The 24,399-nt window shown below is 37.4% G+C and overlaps 1 protein-coding gene across 1 annotated transcript in view; it reads right to left on the minus strand.

Moving 5' to 3' along the window:
• Positions 1-24,399, minus strand: part of PLEKHH2 (pleckstrin homology, MyTH4 and FERM domain containing H2) — a 56,609-nt gene that overhangs the window by 8,762 nt on the left and 23,448 nt on the right. The window contains exons 7-23 of the mRNA XM_030499237.1: positions 23,037-23,219; positions 20,334-21,319; positions 19,228-19,303; positions 18,642-18,736; positions 17,863-18,007; positions 15,518-15,654; positions 13,658-13,768; positions 13,312-13,398; positions 12,650-12,808; positions 11,911-11,991; positions 8,575-8,754; positions 7,689-7,797; positions 7,473-7,585; positions 5,076-5,255; positions 3,438-3,535; positions 2,790-2,967; positions 878-1,033 (exon numbers count right to left, since the gene is read on the minus strand). Of these exons, the coding sequence (XP_030355097.1) occupies positions 878-1,033; positions 2,790-2,967; positions 3,438-3,535; positions 5,076-5,255; positions 7,473-7,585; positions 7,689-7,797; positions 8,575-8,754; positions 11,911-11,991; positions 12,650-12,808; positions 13,312-13,398; positions 13,658-13,768; positions 15,518-15,654; positions 17,863-18,007; positions 18,642-18,736; positions 19,228-19,303; positions 20,334-21,319; positions 23,037-23,219 (3,074 nt within the window). The remainder of the gene's footprint in view (positions 1-877; positions 1,034-2,789; positions 2,968-3,437; positions 3,536-5,075; positions 5,256-7,472; positions 7,586-7,688; positions 7,798-8,574; positions 8,755-11,910; positions 11,992-12,649; positions 12,809-13,311; positions 13,399-13,657; positions 13,769-15,517; positions 15,655-17,862; positions 18,008-18,641; positions 18,737-19,227; positions 19,304-20,333; positions 21,320-23,036; positions 23,220-24,399) is intronic.

The following is a 24,399-nucleotide window of genomic DNA, read 5'->3' on the forward strand; positions in this document are numbered from 1 at the left end:
AGCCTTCCTGGAAGCAGCAAGCAAAGGAAGTGAACAGCTTCTGAAGTTACATTTATCAAGAAAATAAGTACATTTTTTGTACGTTTTGCTCTCCATATGGTAATTACTCTGGTAGGGGGAGAAAGCTGATCGATATGACTCTGCTTGTTTGTTACTAAGGCCTAGTTGTACCACACCTTGTAACTCAAAGTGCAGCTGTGAACATTGGCCAAAAGGTGCAAAAGACTACTTGGTAGAAGCACAAAAATTTCATTATTCATAAGTTGCTAAAAGGCTTGAAAAATGTCTAATATTTTACTAAAACATGGATTATATTGCATTTTGCCACTCTCTACTACAAAAAATTTAATTCTAGCAACAGAGGGAACAAAAATTCAGAACAATGATAAGCCAAACATTGGAAATCTCCTGAACTGAACCCTGATTATTCCATATTTAGCTAAGGATCCTCTCCCTTTTTTTTTTTCATCCCCAGGATCTCCACCCCAGCATCAATTACTTCTTGGACCTCAAATGGTCATTTTTTGGAGCTATACCAGAAATGTTTACTGAAATCTCTAAACACATGTTGGACTCCAATTGCTTTTTAGTTTTGAAGGACTGTGATTAGGAACAGCTTAATTCCCTTTTTAACCCAGCTGTTACCTCTCTGAATAGGATCAGTCTCCTAGACAAGGCTTTTAAGTATACTTCGCTGAATTAATTTCAACAATTGAATGTGATTTTTTAAACCTTTACTTTTATGTTATGAAGAAAAAAACCTAAAGACAGTTTTCAGCCTGAAAAATGTTTTCCTTTACATTGTCTGAAGAGAGCTCTGTAAAGTTAAGATATTTTGTTGTTTTATATGCAGAGATTATTAAAGGCTTTTGTTTACCTTGATGTTTCCTTGAAGACAGTGCTCTATATCCTTGCCAGATGGATCATCAGAAAACAGTGCAAATCCTGACTGAGCTGGTTTCCTCATCCCTGTGTCCTGGTTCAGGGTGTTCAGAAATTCCTCCACTGTTGTAGAGGCATCAAACCCAACAACCTAAAAGCAGCCAAAAAAGTATTTTACTATCAAACTTATTAAAACCCCTCCTTAAATCTAAGATTTTGAAAGATAATACCTCTAGAATAACAGTGGGACCATAAGACCCATTTCATCCTTTATGAATAACTTACTGTCATTGGAAATTAAAAATTTCCATACACGGTCTGGAAAAGATTCAAGATTTCCATATGGGAAGTCAATTTAGTGGAGTTTTTCTCCATCCAAAAAATTATTAAATTCCCAGCCGATTGTACCTTCTTGCATTTTGTTTATGAAATCAAAGTCACTATCAAAATGCTTCTAAATTGAGTATTTTTATTTTATTGTCTTTGTTTATACTGGTTTCTTTGTACTTGCTACACTTGGATTTCCGCTACAGAATTTATATGACAAAGCAATCTAGTATCTGAGCTTTTTGTGATAAATACCATTTGAAAAATGAAGAAAACTGTAATTTCCTACACTTCTCAATATGGTAGTGAAACAAATGAGATCATGTGCAACTTCAGACGGATATCAGATGGCAGATCTACATTAGCAAATCCAAAATATTTTACAAATGTTGCTCTGTCAGTACTACCGTACGTCAGTAATATATAGAGCCTCTTAAGATTTATTTTTCCAAACCTCAATTTTTGACTGCAAATGGCTTTTATACAGATACTAATTGCTGATGTTAAATCTGTTTTGAGGGTGTTTTCCTGTATTTGATATGTTGAAGATGTTTTACTCTTTTGGCAAAGAAATGCCTTAAAAACAGAACTTGGACTTGTGTTCCAGGCTTCTCGGTGGTTGGCATAAAAAAAAAAAATAAGCTGCTTAATCTAGCTTCAGAGATGAATGTAAGAGGTTTTGATACCACTATAATTGCTTATCTGCTGATCCCACTGGAGTAATTTATGTATTTAATTACAATTTTCATAGCCCCTGGATGTATACATTTTTGAGCAATAACTAATGAGCAGTTATTCCTTCTTAAAACTTTAATTGTGAAACCTTTTAGGATGATTTAAATACATGTTGTTTTTTCTGTTTTACTGGGCAAGCTGTAAGCAGTTAAGAAACTTAGAGGGGGGAAAAAAAGCAGAGTTCTTCTGTGACCTGAAATTAAAAGTTTATTTGATGTAGCTTTGATTTCATATAAAAGCTTGATTTCTGTCTAGGAATACTGTGAATTGTTAAAAACCTCTTTTTAGCCAGCTCTCACAGTTAGAAACACAAACCAGGATGTGAAGCAGTATGCATGGGAGCCCATAGGAAGTTTCCTACAGGCTTTGAGCGATGGAGTCACAAAAGAGTTAAGAATGAAGCTGTGTTTGTTCTGTAACAGATATGGTTATCCTTCATGTCTTATAATGGGAATTACAGCTGTGCTTCCAGGCTTTCACTGAGATACTTAACATTCAAGATGTCTGATGAAAGGAAGTGGAATTTAATACCTTTCCCTTTTCTTCAGTCTAATTCATTCATCTGGTGGTCAGGTTAAATAAGAAACAAAACTTTAGGATTTCTCACTCTCAGGAGGTTTTTTCTTCTTTCTTTAAAAGATTTTTCCCCAAACCTTTACTGTTTGTTGATCAAATCAGATCACAAGCACCTTGTGCCTGCCATTTCTAGCATTGGCACAGAATGAAGTTTTAACCATTCTTACCCTAACAAACACTTGCAATTCTGTTTCTAATATACTACTTCATGTATATGCTAATAGCAAGGGGTTGGGAGAGCTCAGATTTCATGGTCTACCCGACATTACTTGATATATGCCGTTCATGAAATGAACTGGAATACTGAAGGGCAGTGAATGGTGGTAAGGATTTCTTAGGAGAGTGGAAAGGATTTCCATTCTGGAAGGCCTGGCTTCTCGGTCTCCATTCTGCTGGGTACGCTCTACACATCGCTGACAATATATTGCATATTTCCCAAATTCAGTCCTGTGACAAAAAAAGAAATAAGACAATTCTTGGAGGCTGATTGAAAGGATAGTAAACTGTGAGTAAATCTCTCCGGGGATGCCAGAAGGGAAGAGCACTCATATTTCACACTGAGATTTCCAGCACATTTTTCCATGTGGAATTATAAGGAGAAGTAGTCTACTGAGATGAACAGAACTGTGCCAAAGACAAACATGGGTCAGAGTGTTTAGTGTAACTGCCATATTTTGGTTTTTATAGTTTTGCAACATACAGTCACAGTTCCACTGCAGAGTATTTTTCAAAACAAGTCAACTTTCCTAAGTGGTGCATAAAAGTAATGTACTACATTTTAGTAGCACTGGAGCATAATTCTACTCAAATTTATGCTAAAATATATGTCAAAAGATCTGAAATATTAAATGAAAGATTGAAAATGAGGTGCTTAAGAAAAACTAGTTGACTAGCTGGGTAATATTATTCAGGCATACCTGGAATCTGCATTCTTCTTTAAATGAAGTTTAAGAAGCCAAAGGAAGGGGTGCTGTGGCAGAAAGAGTCCAATGCAGAGAGCCAAGAGCTGCAAGCCCTGGACAAAAGGAAGACATTCACTGTTTTAAACATCATACAAAGTAAAACTTCCTGCTGTGGCTGCTGGACAGCAGTGCAGCTTACTGTGCCAAGCTGAGTAACGAACAGCGGTAAATAAACATAGAGAAAAAGCTGAAAAAATAAGCATGTCACCTCACTGGAAGGCCAAAACGCTCTCTTTCTGTTTACTTGTGTACAGCAAGTTTCTTTGGGGGCTGGAAATGGGAAGTAGATCAGTTTGTATAAAAAGCAGTTAATATACAGGAAAAAAATAGTAAGGCTGCAAGGCCAAGCAGTAAGAAATAAGGAGAACCTGATCATCTCCTACAGCAGGCAGTTCTTCATTCTCCCAGAACCTGCCTTTGCCTTCTGTGACTTGGCCAGTGTGGCTGGAGCACTTGCTGGTAAAGACCAGGGCAAAAAGGTTGTTGAGTACTTCAGTCTTCTGCATGTCCCAGGTAATCAGGTCTCCCATTTCCTTCTGGAGAAGGACCCACATTTTCCCTTGTCTTCTTTTTATCACCGACATACTTACAGAAGCTTTTCTTGTTGCTGCTGTCATCCCTAGCCAGATTTAATTCTATGAGGGCTTCATCTCTTCTAACCCGATCTCTGGCTGCTAAGATAATTTCTCTGTATTCCTCCCAGACTACCTGTCCTTGCTTCCGCCCTCTGTAGGCTTCCTTTTTGTGTTTGAATTTGTCCAGAGGCTACTTGTTCATCTATGCAGGTCTCCTGGTGTTTTTGCCTGACTTTCTCTTTGCTGGGATGTGTCACTCCCGAGCTTGGAGGTGATCCTTGAATATTAACCAGATTTCTTGGGCCCTGCTTTCCTCCAGAACTTTATCCCATGGTACTCTACAAAGCAGATCCCTCAAGAGGCCAAAGTCTGCACTCCTGAAGTCAGGGTAGTGAGCTTGCTGCGTGCTGTCCTCACTACCCTAAGGATCTTGAACTCCAACATTTGATGGTCACTGCAGCCAAGGCTGCCCTCCATCTTCACATTCCCCACCAGTCCACACATATCAATATGTACTTACAATCTAGCATGCACGGTGCATGCAGAACAGCATGACATACAAGAGGTGACATCTGTCAGAAACCCTGAGCATATCTGAGGTTCCAAAACATGGCACTACAGCTTTTCTTCATGCTCATGCTATAGAGACATCTGCCGTATGGTTTAGCCCACCAAGCTACCTGATGGAACACCTCTCAGGAAAGATGCAGTAAAAGAGGATTAGGTTCCATACATGATGTCTTACTCAACACCTAACTTGAAGATAGTCCACTGTATGTCTAGCCTTTAAAATCAGCACAGGTATACTATATCAGCAGATACATGTACTTTGATGGAGGGATAGCATCAGCTTCATTTCAGGAAGACACAGCAGTAACAAGATGTTAGTTCAGGTTTGTACCTGATTTTAAGTAAGCAGATGCTACAGAAGAATGGAGCCCCTTTACCATTCTAAACAGTCTGTGCAGTTCCTTCACTGCTGCTGAAATAGATACCATTAAAATAAATGCTGGGTTACCTGTATTGGTCCTGCCTGGTTTTGTGGATGTCGACGTCTAGTCTGTTTAATAAGCTGACAACAGATCTCATTTTGAAGTTCAGGATGTGTGAGACATATCTGCAAAGCACTTTGGGCCAAAGATACATGGTAATCAATGGCAGGAGAGTCAACTGCAGCATTTATAAACAACTGGCAGGTCTAGATATAAAATAATAAGAAAGTGAGTTTACATGAAACGGTCCAACAAATCTTTTAGACATTCTGTATAATAAAAGTGTGCTATAATTGCAGTCACAATTAGTAGACTAAGGAAACCCTGCTGCTCCTGCAAAAAAGGGGTGACAGGAGGCCAGAACAATGAAAAGCTATACAGAGAGACATAACATGTCTTGAAAACCATGCTTTTCACTCTGTATCTAATGGCATGAGCTCCAGCAGGAGTTGCAACAGCTGTGGTAGTAGGCAAGTTTAAGGACATGCTAAACATAGCTTACCTCTCCACAGGACTTTAAAATGCTAAACATACAACTCTCCATAGCATCCAGTGTAAAATGTTTATTGAAGTAGAAAGCGCAACACAGCAGAATATGCACAGATAAGAAAACTAACTCAGAGCCATTTGGTTTATGTCTTCGCTTTCACTGCTATTTTTACTGTGGTACGTATAGCCTTTCCTATGCACAGTACTGCCTTAGTAAAGCCAGGTGTCAAGCATTTGTTTTGCTCTATTAGAACAAAGCTTACATGTCACACATCGCATTTATTCTACATAATAGTTGATGAATTTTCAAGGTATATAAGCAAAATTCAAGAAATTAATGGAAGTCCAGTCTATTTCTAGTCTATCTGAAAATATGTGGATACACAGGAGTAATTTTTATCAGCAGTGGAATAACTGAAACATGCCTCAAAACAGTTTCTAAATCGATTCCCTACCTGACTTTTAAACTGGTTTATATAAAGTTTCAGTAAAGATCATACAGGTAATCTTTTATTTATTTCAGGCAAGTGTCTGTGATTTGAATTAGGTCTGAAATACATTTCAGAAAGTGATTTCCAAATAGATACAAATTTATTTTTATCAGAGAAGTATATTCCCTTTTAAATTGTCATGCTGCAGGATTGCAGAAAATAAGATAGATGTACTTTTTTAAAGCACTTCAAACATTTCAGAGAAACAAGCTGGAAAGTTTGTCTACAAGTGGCTGTGACTGAACATAATGGTACTTGTCTTGAATTCCTTTCCAGGTCCGAACCATTACAGCAAAATTCTCCAGATAGTTGATGCTTCAGGGAGTTTGGTCTTTAGACTTGTATAAGTTCGGTGGAAAAAGTTCATTTATCCAAGCTGCATGCCTTCCAACTTGCAATTTATTTCACAATTACAGAAAAAGGCACAGCAAGAATTTATTTTGTCTCTGAAACAGACTTTATAGCCTGACTATTAGATAACATTCAGTAGTTTTACCTGGGTGAGGGCAGGAGAGAGGAGAAAGAAGGTTAATGGCACTGCAGCATACTTCCTCTCACAGATATCAATCACCTATCTGGCCTTTAACTGGGAAAGATACGAGGTCGTACCGGGATACAAAAATTCTCAAGAAGCCATCTGTGGCATAGCAGTCATGAACCATTGCATGTCTCCTAATCACAAATCCTTTTCACTACTACTGGGAGATTTACATGTGTATTTTTACAGGTTATGAAAATCTTTAGAAGTTAATTAAATAAACTGTTCTGAAATACTTTCACTCATTTTGCTCTGTAATATTTTCTCTATCACTAGAGTATCCTATCAGTCTTTTAAGAATAGCTACTTCATATGAAGAAAAGATTTTTTTCATTAAAAAGAGCAGTAGAATCTCTGCCTTCTCTCTATATTTGCAATAACCCATGACTTGCTTAAACTTAAACTTTGCTTTGTTTTTTGTCGGATTTTTAAAATTTCTTCTAGCTGATTTAAATATATCTACAACAAAACTTTCACCTAACATTTGTTCTTCCCGAAACCTAATTGAAACAAATAGTATTTGAGGTACAGTTCTCTGAATACAGAGATCCATCCCTGCTGTTAGGTTCTCTGGGGCTTACAAACTTCATGATAAAATTATCATCCATGATGGCTGTGGATTTTTCTACTAACTTTCAATAACCTCAGTAGAAAGGCCAAAAGTTGAAGCCTAAACTGCTCCCTCACACCTAAAAGTGATCTCTGCATTGGAAGTTGTTGTCTTTGGTGACATAATATGGGGACATTCTGCTACTGTCCATTAGTTACCTCCACTAAAGAGTAAATGTCTCTTTTCTTTTTTCTTATCTATTAAACATCTCTAGTAAGCCAACTAATAGTCATACTTTAGCTTAGAGTTAAAATAGTAAGTTGGTTAATAAAAAAGGCATTCGCTCTGGTTTTACCTTAAATAATTTAATTGCTTCAGTTTGCAAGGCTTCTGACGGCAATGTTGTAAGAGGGGAAGCAATTCCTTCTTTGCTGTGGCAAAGGGTAGGATGTCTCCAAATCTGAGAAGCTAAATGCGTAAAATATATAGGTTTTGCAATTAATTCAGATCGTAAGTATATTTAGTAAATAAGTATTAGAAGATTAGTATGTTGAAACAAAAACAAACTTACTGATATCACCTTCCATATTTAGTAATTTGCAAATAAGTTGTTCAAACTCAGATCCAACATTTACACTGGTACTTCCAGCTGCAACTGTCAGATGATAAAGCCACATGTCCTAGAGGAGAAAAACACAGCAGCTCAATCATTCCGTGTTGGAAGGTACTGCTTCATCGGGACTTTGTTCTCAACTTGAAACACTACCATGTGCTCTTGTTGAAGCCCAAAGGAGTTTGCCTCTGTTTGAACACACCTGTAATTATGGTTTCTATGTTACAAATATTAAGCAAGGAAGGTTGGAGAAAGCTCTCATCCTCAGCAGTCGTGGCTAATACCAGGGCATTCTTCCTTTCCTCTTTAGAAAGCTAACGTAAGTGCCTTTTTATCACTGCCAGATCCTGCTAACCTGGGGATAAGGTCAGAAGGCAAAATGAAGTCTACAAGATTACTTCAGAACAATGAAACAATAATAATTAGAATTGTTTTAATCATACCTCTTATTTCTCCTTCACTTCAGTCGGGAAATCTTCCCTACTGTTAGCCTTATCAGTGAAAATAGATGCCAGCATCTCAAAACCTCTCAGGGAGGTCTACTATAGGTCTGTCTACAAGTTACTGTAATGTAAGAAAAATTCTCCAGTTGCAGTATATTTGAGATCCTGTAGGCAAACCTGCTTATTTTCATCTATTTTAAAAAGGATAACCTATAATAGCATTGGTTCACAGACAAATTCTGATTGATGTTAATGAAGCAGGACCTTCTCCTTGCTTATTTTATCAAACTATGAACCAGATGACTTGTAGGTCCCCCTCTTCTCCTCTTTAAGAAATATTCATTTCAAAGCACCATACTCAGACATGTTACTGAAACTCCATAAAAAAGTCCTTTTATTACCTTCTCATGTTTGGATCCTATAAGAAGATAAGTGGGTCCTTGATCTTTGGGGTGGATAACAACGGTGTAATGTGTAGATAATAAACTGCGACCACTAGCCTCATAATCTTCATCAGAATCGCAGGATCTATCAACTTCTTCAACCTTTGCCTCAAAAAGCTTGATTTGACCAAGAGGAAACTAAAAGTAGATACCAGAATTGGTGAGAGAACAAGTATTTACTTCAGTGCACAGTGATTTTATATTTCTTATTCTACAAATAGAAAGAAAAACATGAACTACCATCAATGCCCACTTGTATTTATGAATTTTCAGTCCTGCCAAGGAATGTCAGATAAGCTTGCTGTTATAGACATCAGGAGGAGAATGATATATGCCAAAGTCTGAAAGGGAGATTTTCAAAATTCTTTTCCATGTCTGCTTCTCTACCTAGTTAATGCAATAAATATCTGTTAGGGTGAGAAAAGTAACTCTTCAGAGTTTCCAGACCTGGTTCCAAGCAAAAATTCCCTGTGTCAGCCTAGAACTTTAATTATAATCTTGTTATTTCAGAGAACACCAGTGTATTGTTGATGCATTTATTCTGATCATGCTATAAATTTAAAAGATAATTTTTTTGTGTGGTAGACCTTCTCAGTTGGTTTAATTCTCCAGCCTGATACATCACAGTACCTGAGTCTGAATTTGTATACGCAGTTATGATAATTTATCAGGAAATATTTTACATGAAAAGCCATTCAAGAGGAAATTTTCACAGAAGTAATTTTTTCATAACCATTATCAACAGGAACCTACGATGAACACAAATACAGCATGCAGTCTTCACAGCTGGGTGACAGGACTGAGAGAGGATGATAGTCCTTACTGGCAATTTTATGCAGAGCTCCCTCCTCTCCCACAGCACCACTGCTCCTTCTCTTCCTGGTCAGAGATTAGGATGTTCAAAAGAGTGTTATTCAATGGTGCAGTGAAGAAGCCTTGGCTACTGTTTCTGTGTTGTTTGTGATGTCTAGCAATGCTTAGTGATTCAGCAGAAAGAAACGGATGTTTGTTTCCCTTTGGTAAAAGGATAGTTGGGCACTACAGTAAGTAGCATCTTATCTGTGCCACATCCAAGTGTAAGCCTGAAGTAAGTTACATTGAAATAATCAACAGCAGCAAAAAGAAGATGAGGCTTCTCAGTAACACTGTTTAAAATTTTAAAATATCCTACTAGCGAGTAGCTGGCAAGTTTGACTTAATCTAGGGTGGGCTTCTTGAATAGCAATTTGATGAAGTGAGCTGTTAATAATACAATAATTGTGAAGAAAACATCACATAGTTGTGGCTCTTTACTGCAGTGCTCTCACTGGAATAGTGGGGATCCTAATAAGGATTAAAAATGCATGCAGTGATTTGTATTTTCTGTGGTGCTCCTGAAGCATTCAACTTTTTGAACAAAATGAGATTTTGAGAACCAAGAGATGCTGTTTCACATACAAATAGTCAAGACTTATTTACTTACTAAGCTTAACTAAAACACAGTTGACTTTTTGAATTTTAATTCTGTTTTGGAAGGAGGCCACTTTGATGGACTCCAGTACTGCAGATTGTGTAATTTGTTTCTGCATAGACACATTCAGCTACAGCAAACATGGTTTTAATTAGCAAACTGTTGAACATCAGAAATGAACTAGCTTTGAAAAACTTCCTACATATTCTGCTTACAAAAGCTAAATTCTTATTGTATTACAAGCTAGCAAATTAGTTTCAATTTTGCTTTAAAAGGGCAGCAAAACTTGTTCCAAATGTGGGGGAAATGTTTACAAGAATCCAGCAAAATTCTTAGGATGCTTCTAAAGGGCACGCTAAAACACCAATTCTTCAATTGTAAAAATGTGTAAATTCAGATACCTTAAACATAGAGATTTCTTCATAGGAGAAAATGCAAGTTAGTTTTAATGTCTCTATAAAATGAGCTAGAGATTAATGCTGTAGTAATTTGATTCCACAGCCCTGTGTGTAATTAAAATGTTTTCATGCATGGTTACTGCTATCTTATGCATACAGTTCTAGAAATAAGTTTTAGCTGAATGTCTAAAAATGGCTAAGAAATGAAAGTATAACAAAGGACATATCTAGCTTTATACAAAGACCATGAATTTCTGGGTCCAGTGTGATCATTTGGTTACATTAGAAGTAACAAATGAGATTTTCTGTATTTTTTTCAACTCTTGGTTATAATGGCTCAGTGTACTGTTATCATCTTATCAAGTTTCATGAGTCTTTTTGGTATACGTAATACCGGTATGAATCAAATATTCATAACCTCAGTGGTATTAACAAGAATTCTTGTAGAAGTTTCCAAAATCTTGTTCCTAACCTACCTCCATTAAAAAGGTGTTTCTTGATAACAGTATACAATGCCTTGGGAGCAAAAGAACAGATGAAATCTGACTAGGAAGTGTCCTTTGTACTGTTTTGGTAGGTGAATATGGCTGGAAATATTAGGACCAACAATATTCAAGAGGGTTGGTACAGAACTAAAGGCCAGGCCCAATGTGGAGGAGCCAGGTCTTGCTTTTCCTTAGCAACTTGTGTCCTTCAGGATCTGGGATTCTGGGAGGTTAACTTAAAACTGACTGGATCCTATTTCTTCCTTTTCTTCCTCATACAGTACTTTGTCTAGGTTTTAGAAATAATTTTCTCATCCTTTTCTTTGCATCCTCCATCTCCATTTCTGTTTAATTCATCAGTTGTGGACAGTGAGCTCCTTTTCTGTAATCCTCATGGGGAATGGGAAAAGACACCACCCCCATAGACACAAATCTCCAAAGCAGCAAAATGTATCCTGCAAGGCTTTTTTTTTCCCTTGCCTTTCTTGCAGCACTGTGAAGGTACAGTGATATGCCAAAGAACAGGATTTGGAAGTCAACTGAGGGATAAAAAGAACATTTAATTTCTTGAAACCTGCAGTCACTGCCCACTGCAAACATATTAGAAAGGGTCAGCTCCCAGAAGTAAATGACAACCAGGTCTTTTCTGATGAGTCTCACACCTTTCAGAAAGGGACACCTGAACTGTCAGCAAATCAGTGTCCCCCTTCAGCTAGGGATAAGAAGATGCTGAATATGTATCATGTCCTGCAGGAGAAGGAGACCAATGGGTGTGCGCTGGAGTACTGTCTATTAGATGGAAACTTCCCAAGTTGACAATCTGTGAAGTCCAAGTGTTTGGTAATCAAGATAAAATAGGCATATACTACCCAGGCCAGCTGTTCCTTAATAAACTCTACTGTTTAAAGTCTACTTCAGTATGTTACCTTCCATTCACTGAGGAAACAAGTATGGGACTTACCTTGTCTTCTTGATTACGGAAATAATACAGTACTTTTCCAACTAGGGTACACCAAACTCTTTTGGAATAGCCATGTTTCACCTGAAATTACAGAACATTAGGAACAAGCACAGCAGAGAAATACAGACTACACTGTACCATCTCTGAACTTTGGTGATGTTGGGAATAAATGCCTTAGTTCAAATTCTTTTCCACATTATTAGACAAATAATTAAAACTGTGTAATAAGGGTACAAGATTGAATGCATTAGATGCTTATCTAAAACCTAGTCTGGCCAGTGTGAGTTTTTCATCTGGCTTTGGATCAGGCCTAAATTAGTGAAAGCTGAGGAAATGGAAGAATTAAAAGAGAAAAATTCCTTTTATATGGTATTCTTATCTTGAAATATTCTGTCCCAGTGAGTAATACAGAAAAAGAGAGAACTCCACTGAAATAAGGTAGGTCAATTAGGTACTGAAACATATGCTGATAGGATACCACTGAAGTGCAAATGCAGAACTCAACATAGGAACTAATGAATTAAAAAGACAGAAGGAAGAAACTGATCAAATCAAACAAACATCAGTTTGGTGTTCACCTACTTGTTCACAATGAAACCTTGTTCACATTGTGAAGCACTGGGAAAGCACATACATGCCTGTTTTGTTTGTATTTATTTTACTGTAGGGGCATTTTCATCTAGATATTATTGTTCAGAAATATGAAATAAAGCAGACGGGGGAAGAAAAGTGTTCCTACCTTTGTCAGTAATCCTTTCATGGTTGGCTTGACTTCGGGTTGTATGAAAAGTGGGCTGGCAGCCTGTATTTTAAGAACATTCTGTAGTACTTTGATCCATTCTTCTAAGATGTTGGGAGAATCTGCAGTCAGGTAGTATGTTCGTTTTTCTGTGGTCAGCTGTGTAGGAACAGGAGAGTCTTCAGCTTTAGTAACATTATAATTTGACCCCGCAGTGTGGGGGTTGTAACATATACTACCCAACACAGATTCACAGCTTTGGGAGGTCTGTTTTCCCTAAAGTACTTTTCATTAATGAAACATTCTGTGGCCTGGCAGAGCAGACAGACCCTTTCTAAGGCTTTATGTGAAAAGTTCCAGGACAGCAGAGTTGAGAAAACTCAATTCATCTCCTTCCAGACAAGCAACTTCTCTCAACCATAATGGCTGGCCCCAAGACTACTCTCTATGAAGATCTGACCTTTTTAGCAATACAAACAAGACTAAACGTAGGCCTTTTTATATTCAGTTTCTGTAACTGAAATTTGGTTTCAAACACAGGGCACTGGTTAATTCCAAGTACACATTTAGATTTCCAGTGCAATAGGGTCTGGAACAAGAGGTTGGTTTTGGGGATGGAAGGAATAAATACTTGCTGAAACACAGATGAGAAAAGCAGGCACCTGAATTGTTTGTTTTCCATCACCCCTCTCAATCTGGCTAGATGCATTTAGCTCAATTTGACCTTGAGGTTTTCGAATTACATCACTCTGGAAAGAACAGAAAAAGAATATTTTAAATCTACCAACAAAGAGCAATAAATAATTATAGAACTCATTTAAACATTAATCTTGACAAATACTTCCTAGTTAAACATTGAGTACCCTTGTACACCTCTTGAGGAACTGAGTCCTGAATCACCCTCTAACAGCTCAGACACCAGGAATGCATTTCTTTTCCTTCTAGCAGCCCTAGATTTTCAATAAAAACAATCCCATATTAAATAGCTGGTAAGTTACATGTACTTACTGGAGATTTGTAGTATAGTAATTCACCTCCTTTAAGCACAAACCATCGTCGTTTCCAGGTCTTTACTTTACCACCCATTTTTAACAGATATCCAGATTTTTCCAAAGGTTCCTGATTATTTAGAGGGTAGGTAAAAAGCAGTTAGGTACAGATATATAAGTATACCCCTCAGAGATATGTATAAATACACACAGGTATTTTAATGGCTTAAATGCACACTTAATAATAATTACAGTATTTGATGAGACTTTTAGTCCAATGACAAAGTTTTTACAAGCATCAATTAAGACAAATGTCATGCATGTGGGAAAACTAATTCACATCCCTACTTATAGTACATGAGGGAAAGTGATTTGCCCAGAACTATACAAAAGAATGAAGAATAGAATGATTCCTGATTTTACTTTCTAATTAGTTATATTAAACAAGGAACAAAATTAATACAAGGTAAGTATATATTTTCCCCAACTTCAGGGCCTAACCTACAGACCAGATATAGAGCACTGTAATTCAGAGCTCTGCACAGACTTTCTTTTAGCATGTACACCTGTAGAACACAGAGTTCACAGTTCTGCTCTGTGAAGAAATTGTAAAATAAATCACCTTCATCCCCAGGCAGTAAATTCACTTGTATGCAGAATAGCCCTGCAGAGGACTTGGGGGTGTTGGTCGATCAGAAACTGAACATGAGCTGGCAGTGTGTGTGCTCGCAGCCCAGAAAGCCAACTGTATATTGGGCTGCATCCTAAGAAGCATGACAAGCAGGTTGAAGGAGGTGATCCTGCCCCTCTGCTCTCATGAGACCCCATTTGGAGTACTGTGTGCAGTTCTGGTGCCCTCAACATAAGAAGAACATGCAGCTGTTGGAGCAAGTCCAGAGCAGGGACACGACGATGAAAAGGGCGCTGGAACACCTCCTGTGCAAAGACAGGCTGAGAGAGTTGGGGCTCTTCAGCCTGGGGAAAACAAGCTGCATGGAGACCTCATAGCAGCCTTCCAATATCTGAAGGGTGCCTACAAGGATGCTGGAGAGTGACTCTTCATCAGGGACTGTAGCGATAGGACAAGAGGTAATGGGTTTGAACTTTTAAACAGGAGAAGTTCAGGTTAGATATAAGGAAGAAGTTCTTTACTGTGAGGGTGGTGAGGCACTGGAACAGGTTGCCCAAAGAAGTGGTAAATGCTCCATCCCTGTCAGTGTTCAAGGCCAGGCTGGACAGAGCCTTGGATGACATGGTCTAAGGTGAGGAATCCCTGCCCCTGGCGGGCGGTTGGAACTAGATGATCTTAAGGTCCTTTCCAACCCTAACTATTCTATGATTCTATGTTAAGACACTAGCTGCCACACAGACTGATACCCCATAATGTTTTTGTTTCTTTGAACTGTCCTTACGTGTTGGTCTACTTACAATTTCTCTGAAGCATAAAGTTTTCCCTGTATGAGGAAACTATAGAAACATATTACTGCACATAGACTTCTGCTGATGCCCCCAACTCGTTCAGTTGGAATGCCCTTCCATTTCCCTGAATATTCAGATTATAATTTTAAGTTGATTTTAGTATTTCGTATGCAATCTGATACCACATCTGGTTCCAAAAAAGGAAAATCTTAAGTGCTTTGAATTGTCTTCTGGAGTTATCTACCTATTTCCATTCATTATACAGAATGCTCAGAATTATCCTACACTTTCCTTCAATCATTATAGTCTTGTATGGCTAACTTATTGTTGGTTTTGCTATTTGTACTCATAAGGCAGTCTGTGAGCCAGCAAGACTGATACAGGTATTCGGTAGCAGTCTTTGAACGTAAATGTACACACACACCACAGGTACACCTCTTCACAGAACTTCAGTACTTACATTTTTTCCATTATCACTAGATGAGGAAGAAGTCTTAGGAAGTTTCTGCTCTGGCTCTGAATAGTCTGTATCTACTGAATATGCATCTGGAGGAATAGCATAGTCACTTTCTGAGGTCACAGAAGACAGAGACACACCTGTGTTAAAAGAAGAAAGATGTTTCTTTGTATTTTTTTATTACATTAGAAACAAATGAGATCAGAATATCCATGCAGAAAGAATATCTGAGTAGGATGTGCAGGCAAACACAAGTATAAGCATAAATCCATCAGGAACCAAGCCTGATTAAAAACCACAATTTTTTTAAGTATCAGCATATCAAACTATTAGCACAGTGCTAATACTTGAATCCCCTTTTCTTCATAATTAAACAGAGTTAGTCACTTGTGAATGAAACAACACCTAAGTGTCTTCTATATATTATCACTTTCTGTTAAATTACAAAAGCTTTCTGAAGGAAGAAGTCAGTGCCATGCATCATACTCATTCTGTAGACAGGATCTTTAATTAAACAAAGCAACACTCCCCTTCTCCTTTCTACCTTTGGTCTAGAAGTCTTTGCATGGACTTCTCATGCAATTGCTTCTGTACTAACAAGCTACGCTCAAGATCTGCTCTATGTTGAACCTATAGGTGACTGTCTTTATTCTGCAATTACTATGAATTTTTATACTGAGGTTTTCTAAAAAGCCGAATTCCAGGATTTTTCAGGATTTCAGGATTTTTTTTTTTGTTAGCTTTAATCCTGAAAAAAAATTCAACCTGTTTTCAATTCCAGAGTATCAGTGATAAAATTCCAAACTCAACCCTTATTCATCATAGAAATAATTATTTTCAAACATGTGAACATGTCCTTCTGTAAGGACTGGTGTTCTACTCTGAAAGGGTACTCTCCAAGATCGAAATGAAGATGCCTGTTTCCTTTGTTTCATTAATTTCCAAACTCATTTGCCAATTTTAAGAAAAAAGTATTTCTCATTTTTTTGCTTTGGTAAGCCACCTGGGCTGTCAGAGGAGGTTCTTCTCATGTAGGATCTTCAATACCAAAAATGCAGCAAGTTGTTAATTATGTGCCTAGTGAAACTTGTGACTGCCTAGATTTTTGAACAATCTGATCTCAACAAAGATATGTACATATGTGTTTTGTGGTTAAGAAAGGTTTCCATACAAGGACTATTTTATGGGAAGGAAACACAACCAAAAGGAATGGTTCCATTTCAGAGACACGAATATAAATTGCACGTGAAACCAGCTGTTAAATTCGCTAATTTACTCTTCCTGTTGTGCAAGCATGTAACATGAGATGTGTCTGCAGCAACAGCACTGGTTTTTGCTCAGCAAGATGGAGCTGCTGGGAAGCAGGAACCATGTATCAAAACTGCAACTACATCACTTGTAACAGACTCAACCATATGTGGCTGGCACTGGAAAACTCCCAGTGGACCAGTGGCTCTATCCACCTGCTCCAGTGTGACAGAGTGGAGCTCCTCCTCACTGGGATTTTAACATGTGCTACAGAAATTACTGAATAATGTTATTTTGCATTTCTAAAGCAATGTGTAATGAAGGATCTTAACACTTGGCCTCATTGGGATCTTAGATTTTAGTCTCTATTGGTTTACCCAGTGAAAAAAATACTCGCAGGGATCTACAACGGATACTGTCACCCCATGAAGAAGCATTGTAGCTTTCAATGATAGGAAGCGTATTATTTTAATTCTGCAGATGAAAAACACACAATTACTGAGAGATGAGAGATTTGTCTTCCACAAAAGACTTGAACTGGATTCAAGTTTCAACTAATTCTTTGCACAGGACTTTGAGACAATCATTGTAAATATGAAATAAGTCCTTTATTGCATGAGATGACAGAACCAAATACTCTGTTGAGGGAACTTTTCCACCTGGTTTCTGATCACATGAAACTATTACTTTGTTTTATAAACTTGAATATATGTGGGGGTTTTTTCTGATGGCAAACACTTTTTTCTACCTCATTTTTACCTACCTACAGTTAAAGGTCATCGGAAGTCCCTCGCGTGACACCATATAGATAGAATGGAGCTTCTTTAAATGTACAAGTCACTCTGCCTTCCTGACAACAGGCAGCTACTAGATTAATGCCTTAAAAAGACATCTTTAATAATACCAATAAAAAGAAAGCCATGTATAACAGTCCTTTCTCCTGCTTGAATAAAAGATCTAGGCTTTGACAGTTGGGATAATAGCCTAGATTTAAGATGTCCATGCTGTTTAAAGAAGAAATCAATTTCTAAGAAGCTCATATAAACTGCCTAGTTTTCCGAACTTCCCAAAAGTTACTTGTTCTTATGGTTTTTACCTACCTCGTTTCATAGCCCGAGGACTACCTAGACCACTTCTGCTTCGAGAATCAGACTCAGAAGTCCTTGAGCTGGACCAAGAGCTGTCTTCTTCCTCAGATCCTGACGACTCATCTATAAATGGGCTATTGCTTATTTGAGTTGCTTTCTGCAGAAATTAACACAACAGTCTTTGGTACCTTGCACAAAGGGTATCAGTCATTTCCTTCATACTGTGGCAGAGCTCTGCTGGCTTCATAACATTCAAAGCTGTTCTTACTTGAGTTGTGAGTTTTGGCACACAAGTATTAACATAAAACTGAATTCCCTCTGCCCTCTGCATACTCAACTACACCCACACTTTAAAACAGAAACCTGAGGTAGCTCAAGGCATGGGCCTTTCCAAATCATAAAAGACTGCCAGAAAACAAACAATGCTGTGATTAGTTTCTGCTGGCTATCTGACTATAAACAGTTTTGGCACTGACACAAAGACATTTCTACACATACACACACTTTTAATTATTGCATTGAGCACCATGTGGTTCTGTTTAATAATTAACAGGCCTTTGGAAAAAATCAGCAAAGAACCTAAGAAGAACTAACCTGGGCTAGTAACATTTTATAAGCAGCAGTAATTTTTTTCCCCAGCTATTTGACATTTCCATTACTTCTGGGGTTCTGTGATCTCTAAACATCATCTTATGAAATATTTGGCATAGCAGCATCAAATGTGAAACAGAGAGTTCCTAGACATAAAGCTTAATGGTATTTTAAAATTTCCTTTAAACAGTAATAGTTACCCCTTTCAAAGTGGTGTAGACAGGAGTGGTCATGTTCTTATATATCAGAGATGTATATAATCCAGATACGGAGTATGAAGTTAGTGAAATAGCACCTAAAAAAAGCAACGTATTTTGTTAATTACCTTCCTAATTCACCCCTCAATTAACAAAATTCAAATGTAATTTTTTGCATTGTATAACTGCTATAAAAAGCAAAATAACTCCTGAATTGTTTTGGATGTGAGATTTGTACCTTTTTGAAATTTACAATGGTTTTAAGGAGTATAAATAAATTGCAGTCATGACCACTAGCCCTTTTAAAATTAGAAGCATAATCTATTACCTTGTTACCTGGTATAGAATCTTCAAAATGAATTGCAAAGAAAACTGGAGTGAACAAATTACAAATTCAGCACAAAGTTAAGAGGCAAGGTAAGAGAGGGCAGTGGAAAGATAACCAATTACCTTCTAGGTTTTTAAATAGCAGATAACTGAATCTTCATTAAAATATCTTAGAAGAACATGGGATATTTGGTCCTTGCTTACAAATCACTGTAAGAAGAGAATTTTTGTTGATAAGACAATGAACAACCAAACCACTTACTTTTGTTAAGAGATTCCATGGCGAAAGCTTCAGACATCCTTAAGCCAGATTTGGCTACAGCATAAATTCTGCTCTCCTATACAAGCAGAATGGATTTGATGGTAGATAATTAAAACACAACAATTACTTTTCTTCTGTTTAGCCTCCCCATAGCCTCTTAGTCTTTGTGTTAGTGCAACAATGGGATAAAATGCTTGATAAAATGGCATCATCAATAGCAGCTGAAAAATGCATTGTATGCTATACCTATTACGTCTACAGTCTGTTTCAAACTTTTTTCACTCAATGATTGCCCTGTAGGTAACTTCTTTTTAAAAATACCATTATCAGGGGCCAAAGAAGCTATAGCAAGAATTATTTTTTTAATTTTTAATGGAAGATTGTATGTTAAGAACAGATAAATGCCATTAGGAGGTAACTCTTCAAGCTTTTTGTGTTAAAAGGCCAAAATAAGAAAATCTATAATGAAAAAATATGCATGAAAATATATACATAAAGGTGTTACATTAATGCATTCTTCATCTCTGAATCATTAATAAACCTCTGACTGTGAAACTGCAGAATTGGTGAGTCTTGACACAGTTCATTTTGGATTTTGTGTAAAACATTAATATCTATTTTAATTCCCCAATAGATGGCTTTAAAATTTCACTTATAAACGTGATCAATAAGTAATGTAACCTGTAGCTGTCTTCTGTCAGCTTAATTGTCTGGATTGTGAGTGGTACAATGGTTATAGCAAAGGCACTGACATCAGCACTCCTAGGGTCTGCTGGTGTTAGGATAAATAAATGAATGCAGCCACAAGCATTACCTCCTTTGGTACACTCAAGAGGACATAAGTAACTTAGATCTGACAGTAAAAAAATTGGTCTTATCTACAAAAATAGTGACTATGTTTTCAACATTAGAAATACTGTGCTTCAATGCAAACTTGCTTCTCAGTTTGTTGTCTTAGATCCAGTCAAAATAACCCTTCATCTGTTTGATGACCCTGTCTTGTCATCAAACGGAAAATAAGAAAGCTAGAGGCAACAAAAATCATAAAAGCAGCATGAAAATGAGTTAGTTTTACCAGTAGTAGAAATATCTATAATTACGCTTACCCAGGAAGGAAATCGATGCAATGGAGGGGTTGGAGGTTTGTTGCCAGCACCCTTTTTTGTCGTATCACAAGGTTCCTGTGTGTCAGCATTTTGTGCTTCAGTGCAGTCGTAGGTAAACACTCCTTCATCAGAGCCAATCTCCATTTTCTCTAAAATATCACTATCTTCTCCATCCACCAGATCAATGTCTGTTTCCTGAGGTCTCCATGGACGTATCAAGCTTATGGCATTTCTATTCCTACCAAACATTCTGTCAGAACTCAGCTGGGGCTGGCTAAGATGTTTCTTTGCTAATGCTGAATTTATACTAAACACATTAGGAGTCCGTAACTTTGGAGGTGGCAAATTTGAGGGAGAATCTGACTGTGTTGTGCATTGAGAACCTGCAGAAGTTGCCAGAATTGGGTGTTTGGGTGTCAGAGCAGGGGTTAAAATTGGACTTGGAGTATTTGCCTCACTGGATGAGGATGAATAATCTAGCCTGTGAGACTGAAATTTCTTATTCAGCTCATCTGAAGAACTATCTTGGTCTTTTTTTTCACTTGTGAAGTCAGAGTTGCACTTTCCACCTGGATTGTTCTGGCCTTTTCTTTGGGACCCTTGCTGCCAGGAGTATAACTTCTTGTGCTGAGTCCTCTGAACACCAAAACTCTCTTCTTCAAATAGAGAACTACTGTCATCAGATGCTGTCAAATACATTTCACTTCCCACTCTACCGTACCTTGCATTCTCTTCAGATGTGTGGCTCGAAAGAGTCGATGCACACCTGGATTTCAGTCCTTTGTCTCCTCCATCCTCGTCTGAGCTCCAGTCACTCCCAGTAGTGCAGGAGTTCTTTGACATGTCACTGTCTAGATCTTTGGATGAACAGCTTGTTCTCACATTTTTGTTCTGCTCTGATCCAGAGGAACTTTGTTGCAATGACTTCTGACCTTTATTTGTCTCGTGTGCAGGACCAGCAAAGGTAGTTTCCAGGATATCCTTCTCTAGAGGAGAAATATAATGAATATGAGAAAATTACTTTAGCAAACTTGACTGCTAAAGGATTTTATCATCATGTCTGCAAATAGTAAGTAGGTAATAATTCCAAGTGCGTAAGCACATTTAAGTTTCATAATAGTATAAATAATAAACCTTAAGAAAATACTGTAAGTTTTCGAAGTTGCAATGATGTTTGCCAAAAAACTGTAACAGACATTACTCAAAGTTCTAGTCAAACTAAAAATAGCAGTAAGTATAAAGATAAGCAGACTGGAGCCATAAAGTTTGTTGAAAACAAACAAACAAACAAACAAGCAAACAAACCCCCCCAAAACTCTAAAGACTTAAAGAGGGCATATAAATTTAGCTGCTTTATTAAATCTAAGGAAAATTGAAGTTTAATAAAAGCTTGTCAGAAAAGATTTACATTAGCAAATCAAGTATTCTGACACTGTTTATATACAGAAATGTCTTCTGCAAGCTATTATTATATTCCCAATGGTGAATGCTTAAGATATACAAGAGAGGCTCATGAAAAATGTTTAGGGAAAGATGCTGTATTAAAAATAGCTTTGCTTCTGCATTTCACTTTTACCTGGTTTTGCAAGAGAGAGCTATAGCTTGCAGCATGTCAGTGAGGCCCACGTGCTCCCCCTGAGTTAAAACAGATGTGAGTACTAGGGCTTTTCTACACAGACACTTGGGAAACTTAATGGATTGGACAAGCCAAAGATTTTAATTTAGTCCACATTAAAATAATGAAGTCAAAAAAGCTAATCTGTTTCCATCCAGTAAGTGTAAGGTTTTATTTCTTATCCCTTCCCTTGAAAAAAAGATTCTTTCTTCAATTTCCTCATTTATAAAAATGGGAATAATAATACACACCCACCTTTATAATGAACTTGGTGTAATAAAAATACACAAAATTTTAATAGGATCTATTTCAGTTTCTGATTTTCTACAGAACTCAACTTGCAATTTTGGGTACCATGATTAACTGTGGAGAAAATGCTGAGGTCATAAATAGTACTGTGGGACTCAAATGAAGGACCAGAGCCTCCTTCCTGAGCTTTAATTGCTTAAGAGAAGTAGCAAACTGCAATGGACTTGCTTATGCTTATAACAGCCTAACAGCATGACAATTTGCTGGCATTACCAGACTTCAGGGCTTATGGGGAAATTCTATGAACTGATACCGGAGCTTTCTCCTTCTTCAGATGGGAAACAGTGGTGTGAAAAGATGCCTGAGACTCCCTTCTGTTTTTCCTGATCTTGATCATTCCAATGAAAGATTAGTGAGTTGATCTTGTTGAGTTAGTCATGAAACTAACACTGGGACACCAGAGCCAGCATAGATAAAATATACAGAAACTGGACTTAAGTGAGACTCTACCCTGGCATAAAGGTGTAACAGCCTTCCCTGGAGGACTGGCAGCCTTAAACTCCTTACACTACTGTGGAGCAAACCTGAGCCACAAGGAATCCTTTCCTTTGAAAGCAATGCACCCTATCAGCCACTGCACACTGACAAACAATGCATTAGTGGTATTACGGAGACTCTAGTGCTCAACAGGATTTCTTCCTAGTAATAGAGACTAGCATTAAAGAGGGAGACAGTACTGTTAAGTACTTTGAAAACAGCTGCTTTGGATACACTGACAGTTGTCTATTTTAGATTTCCACCCATGTCAGAATAAAATAGCAGTATTGGTGACTAAGTACCTAGCATGTTTTTGCCTTCAGTGTAGTCTGACTCTTTAGATGAAGACTTGATTATTTCTTCAAACTTAGAAGATGGTTGGGGACTTCTTGCTCTATTTGAAAAGCATCCAAAAGTCAAACTGCTTAGTCGCTGACACTCTCCAGGTTTTTGTGTTGAAGTAACAGATTTCTTGCCCGTAGCTTCTGAAGAACAGTAATTCAAAGATCTTGTGTTAATGGGATACAGCATACTATGCTACTGGTCTCTTTACTCTGCAGTGTAAAGTTGGTTAGGTTTTATTTAAGATACCTCCCCATATCAAAAGAAACCCAGAGCTACATTTCTAGTTCTTAAAGATTCATTTTTTAGTATAAAAGGAAAAGAAAAAATCCTTTAACAATTTCACAGCAATAAAATATAAACCATGCACTTAATACAGAATGAAAACATGGAAATACCTGATTTTATTCTGCTGTGCCTGATATTAAACCTATAGATTGGTGTAGAATAGATAATATGAGAAAGACTGTAGAATAAAATATGTGATTGTGGTTTAAGCCTTCCCTTCACATAAAAATATTAAAAGAATCTGTAATAGATGCTACAGCAAGTGTAAAGGAGCAAGTTGCCAGGCTTAGAAGGTATATATGGAGGACTTCAAGAGAAGGAAATGCATAAAATTATTAGCTGCCTTGAGAACATGAAATCTGTCCTTAGGCACAACTGTTCTGCCAGAAACTGACACGAAACAATGCTGTCCATCTGTTTATAAAAAAGTTCTGTGGCAGATCCAGGAATGCCCTTATCCATACCTGTACACTGTTTAAAACAGTACCACGTGATCATAATTTATAGCCTGTTACCAGCATGGACACTGCAAATGGTAATAAATTTCTTAATGTTTTTTAGCATATCAGTAAATGTGTATCCAAAACCAGCTGACAAATTCTTAGTGTCACAAAAAGCCTTTGAATAGATCTCTCAAAAGAGGATGACTAAAGCTGTTAAGTGCTGAAATATACAGAACTGTTACTGATCAAAAAATAGCAAAGAAACAAAACAATCCAGTTTCTTCATTAACAGAGAGGTGCACCTTGGTTTAAAAGCTTCATATTGTGTATATATGTATTTTGTACATATTTATATTTTCATGTATTATGCATATTAACGTGTGTACACACACATATATACACAAATTTCTAAATGTCTGGGTGTGTACATACATACATGAGATACATTATCAAGAAATAAGGACTAGGTAGCAAACTAGAAAGATTTTCAGGTGATAGTAAGTTATCAGGTCAACCACATATGGAGAGAACTGGGGGAACCTTCAGAGAGACTTAAGAAAGTTAGTGAACAGGCAACACAGTAGTGAATAAA

The sequence above is a fragment of the Strigops habroptila genome, chromosome 10 (assembly GCF_004027225.2).
Source record: "Strigops habroptila isolate Jane chromosome 10, bStrHab1.2.pri, whole genome shotgun sequence".
Lineage (NCBI taxonomy): Eukaryota > Metazoa > Chordata > Aves > Psittaciformes > Psittacidae > Strigops > Strigops habroptila.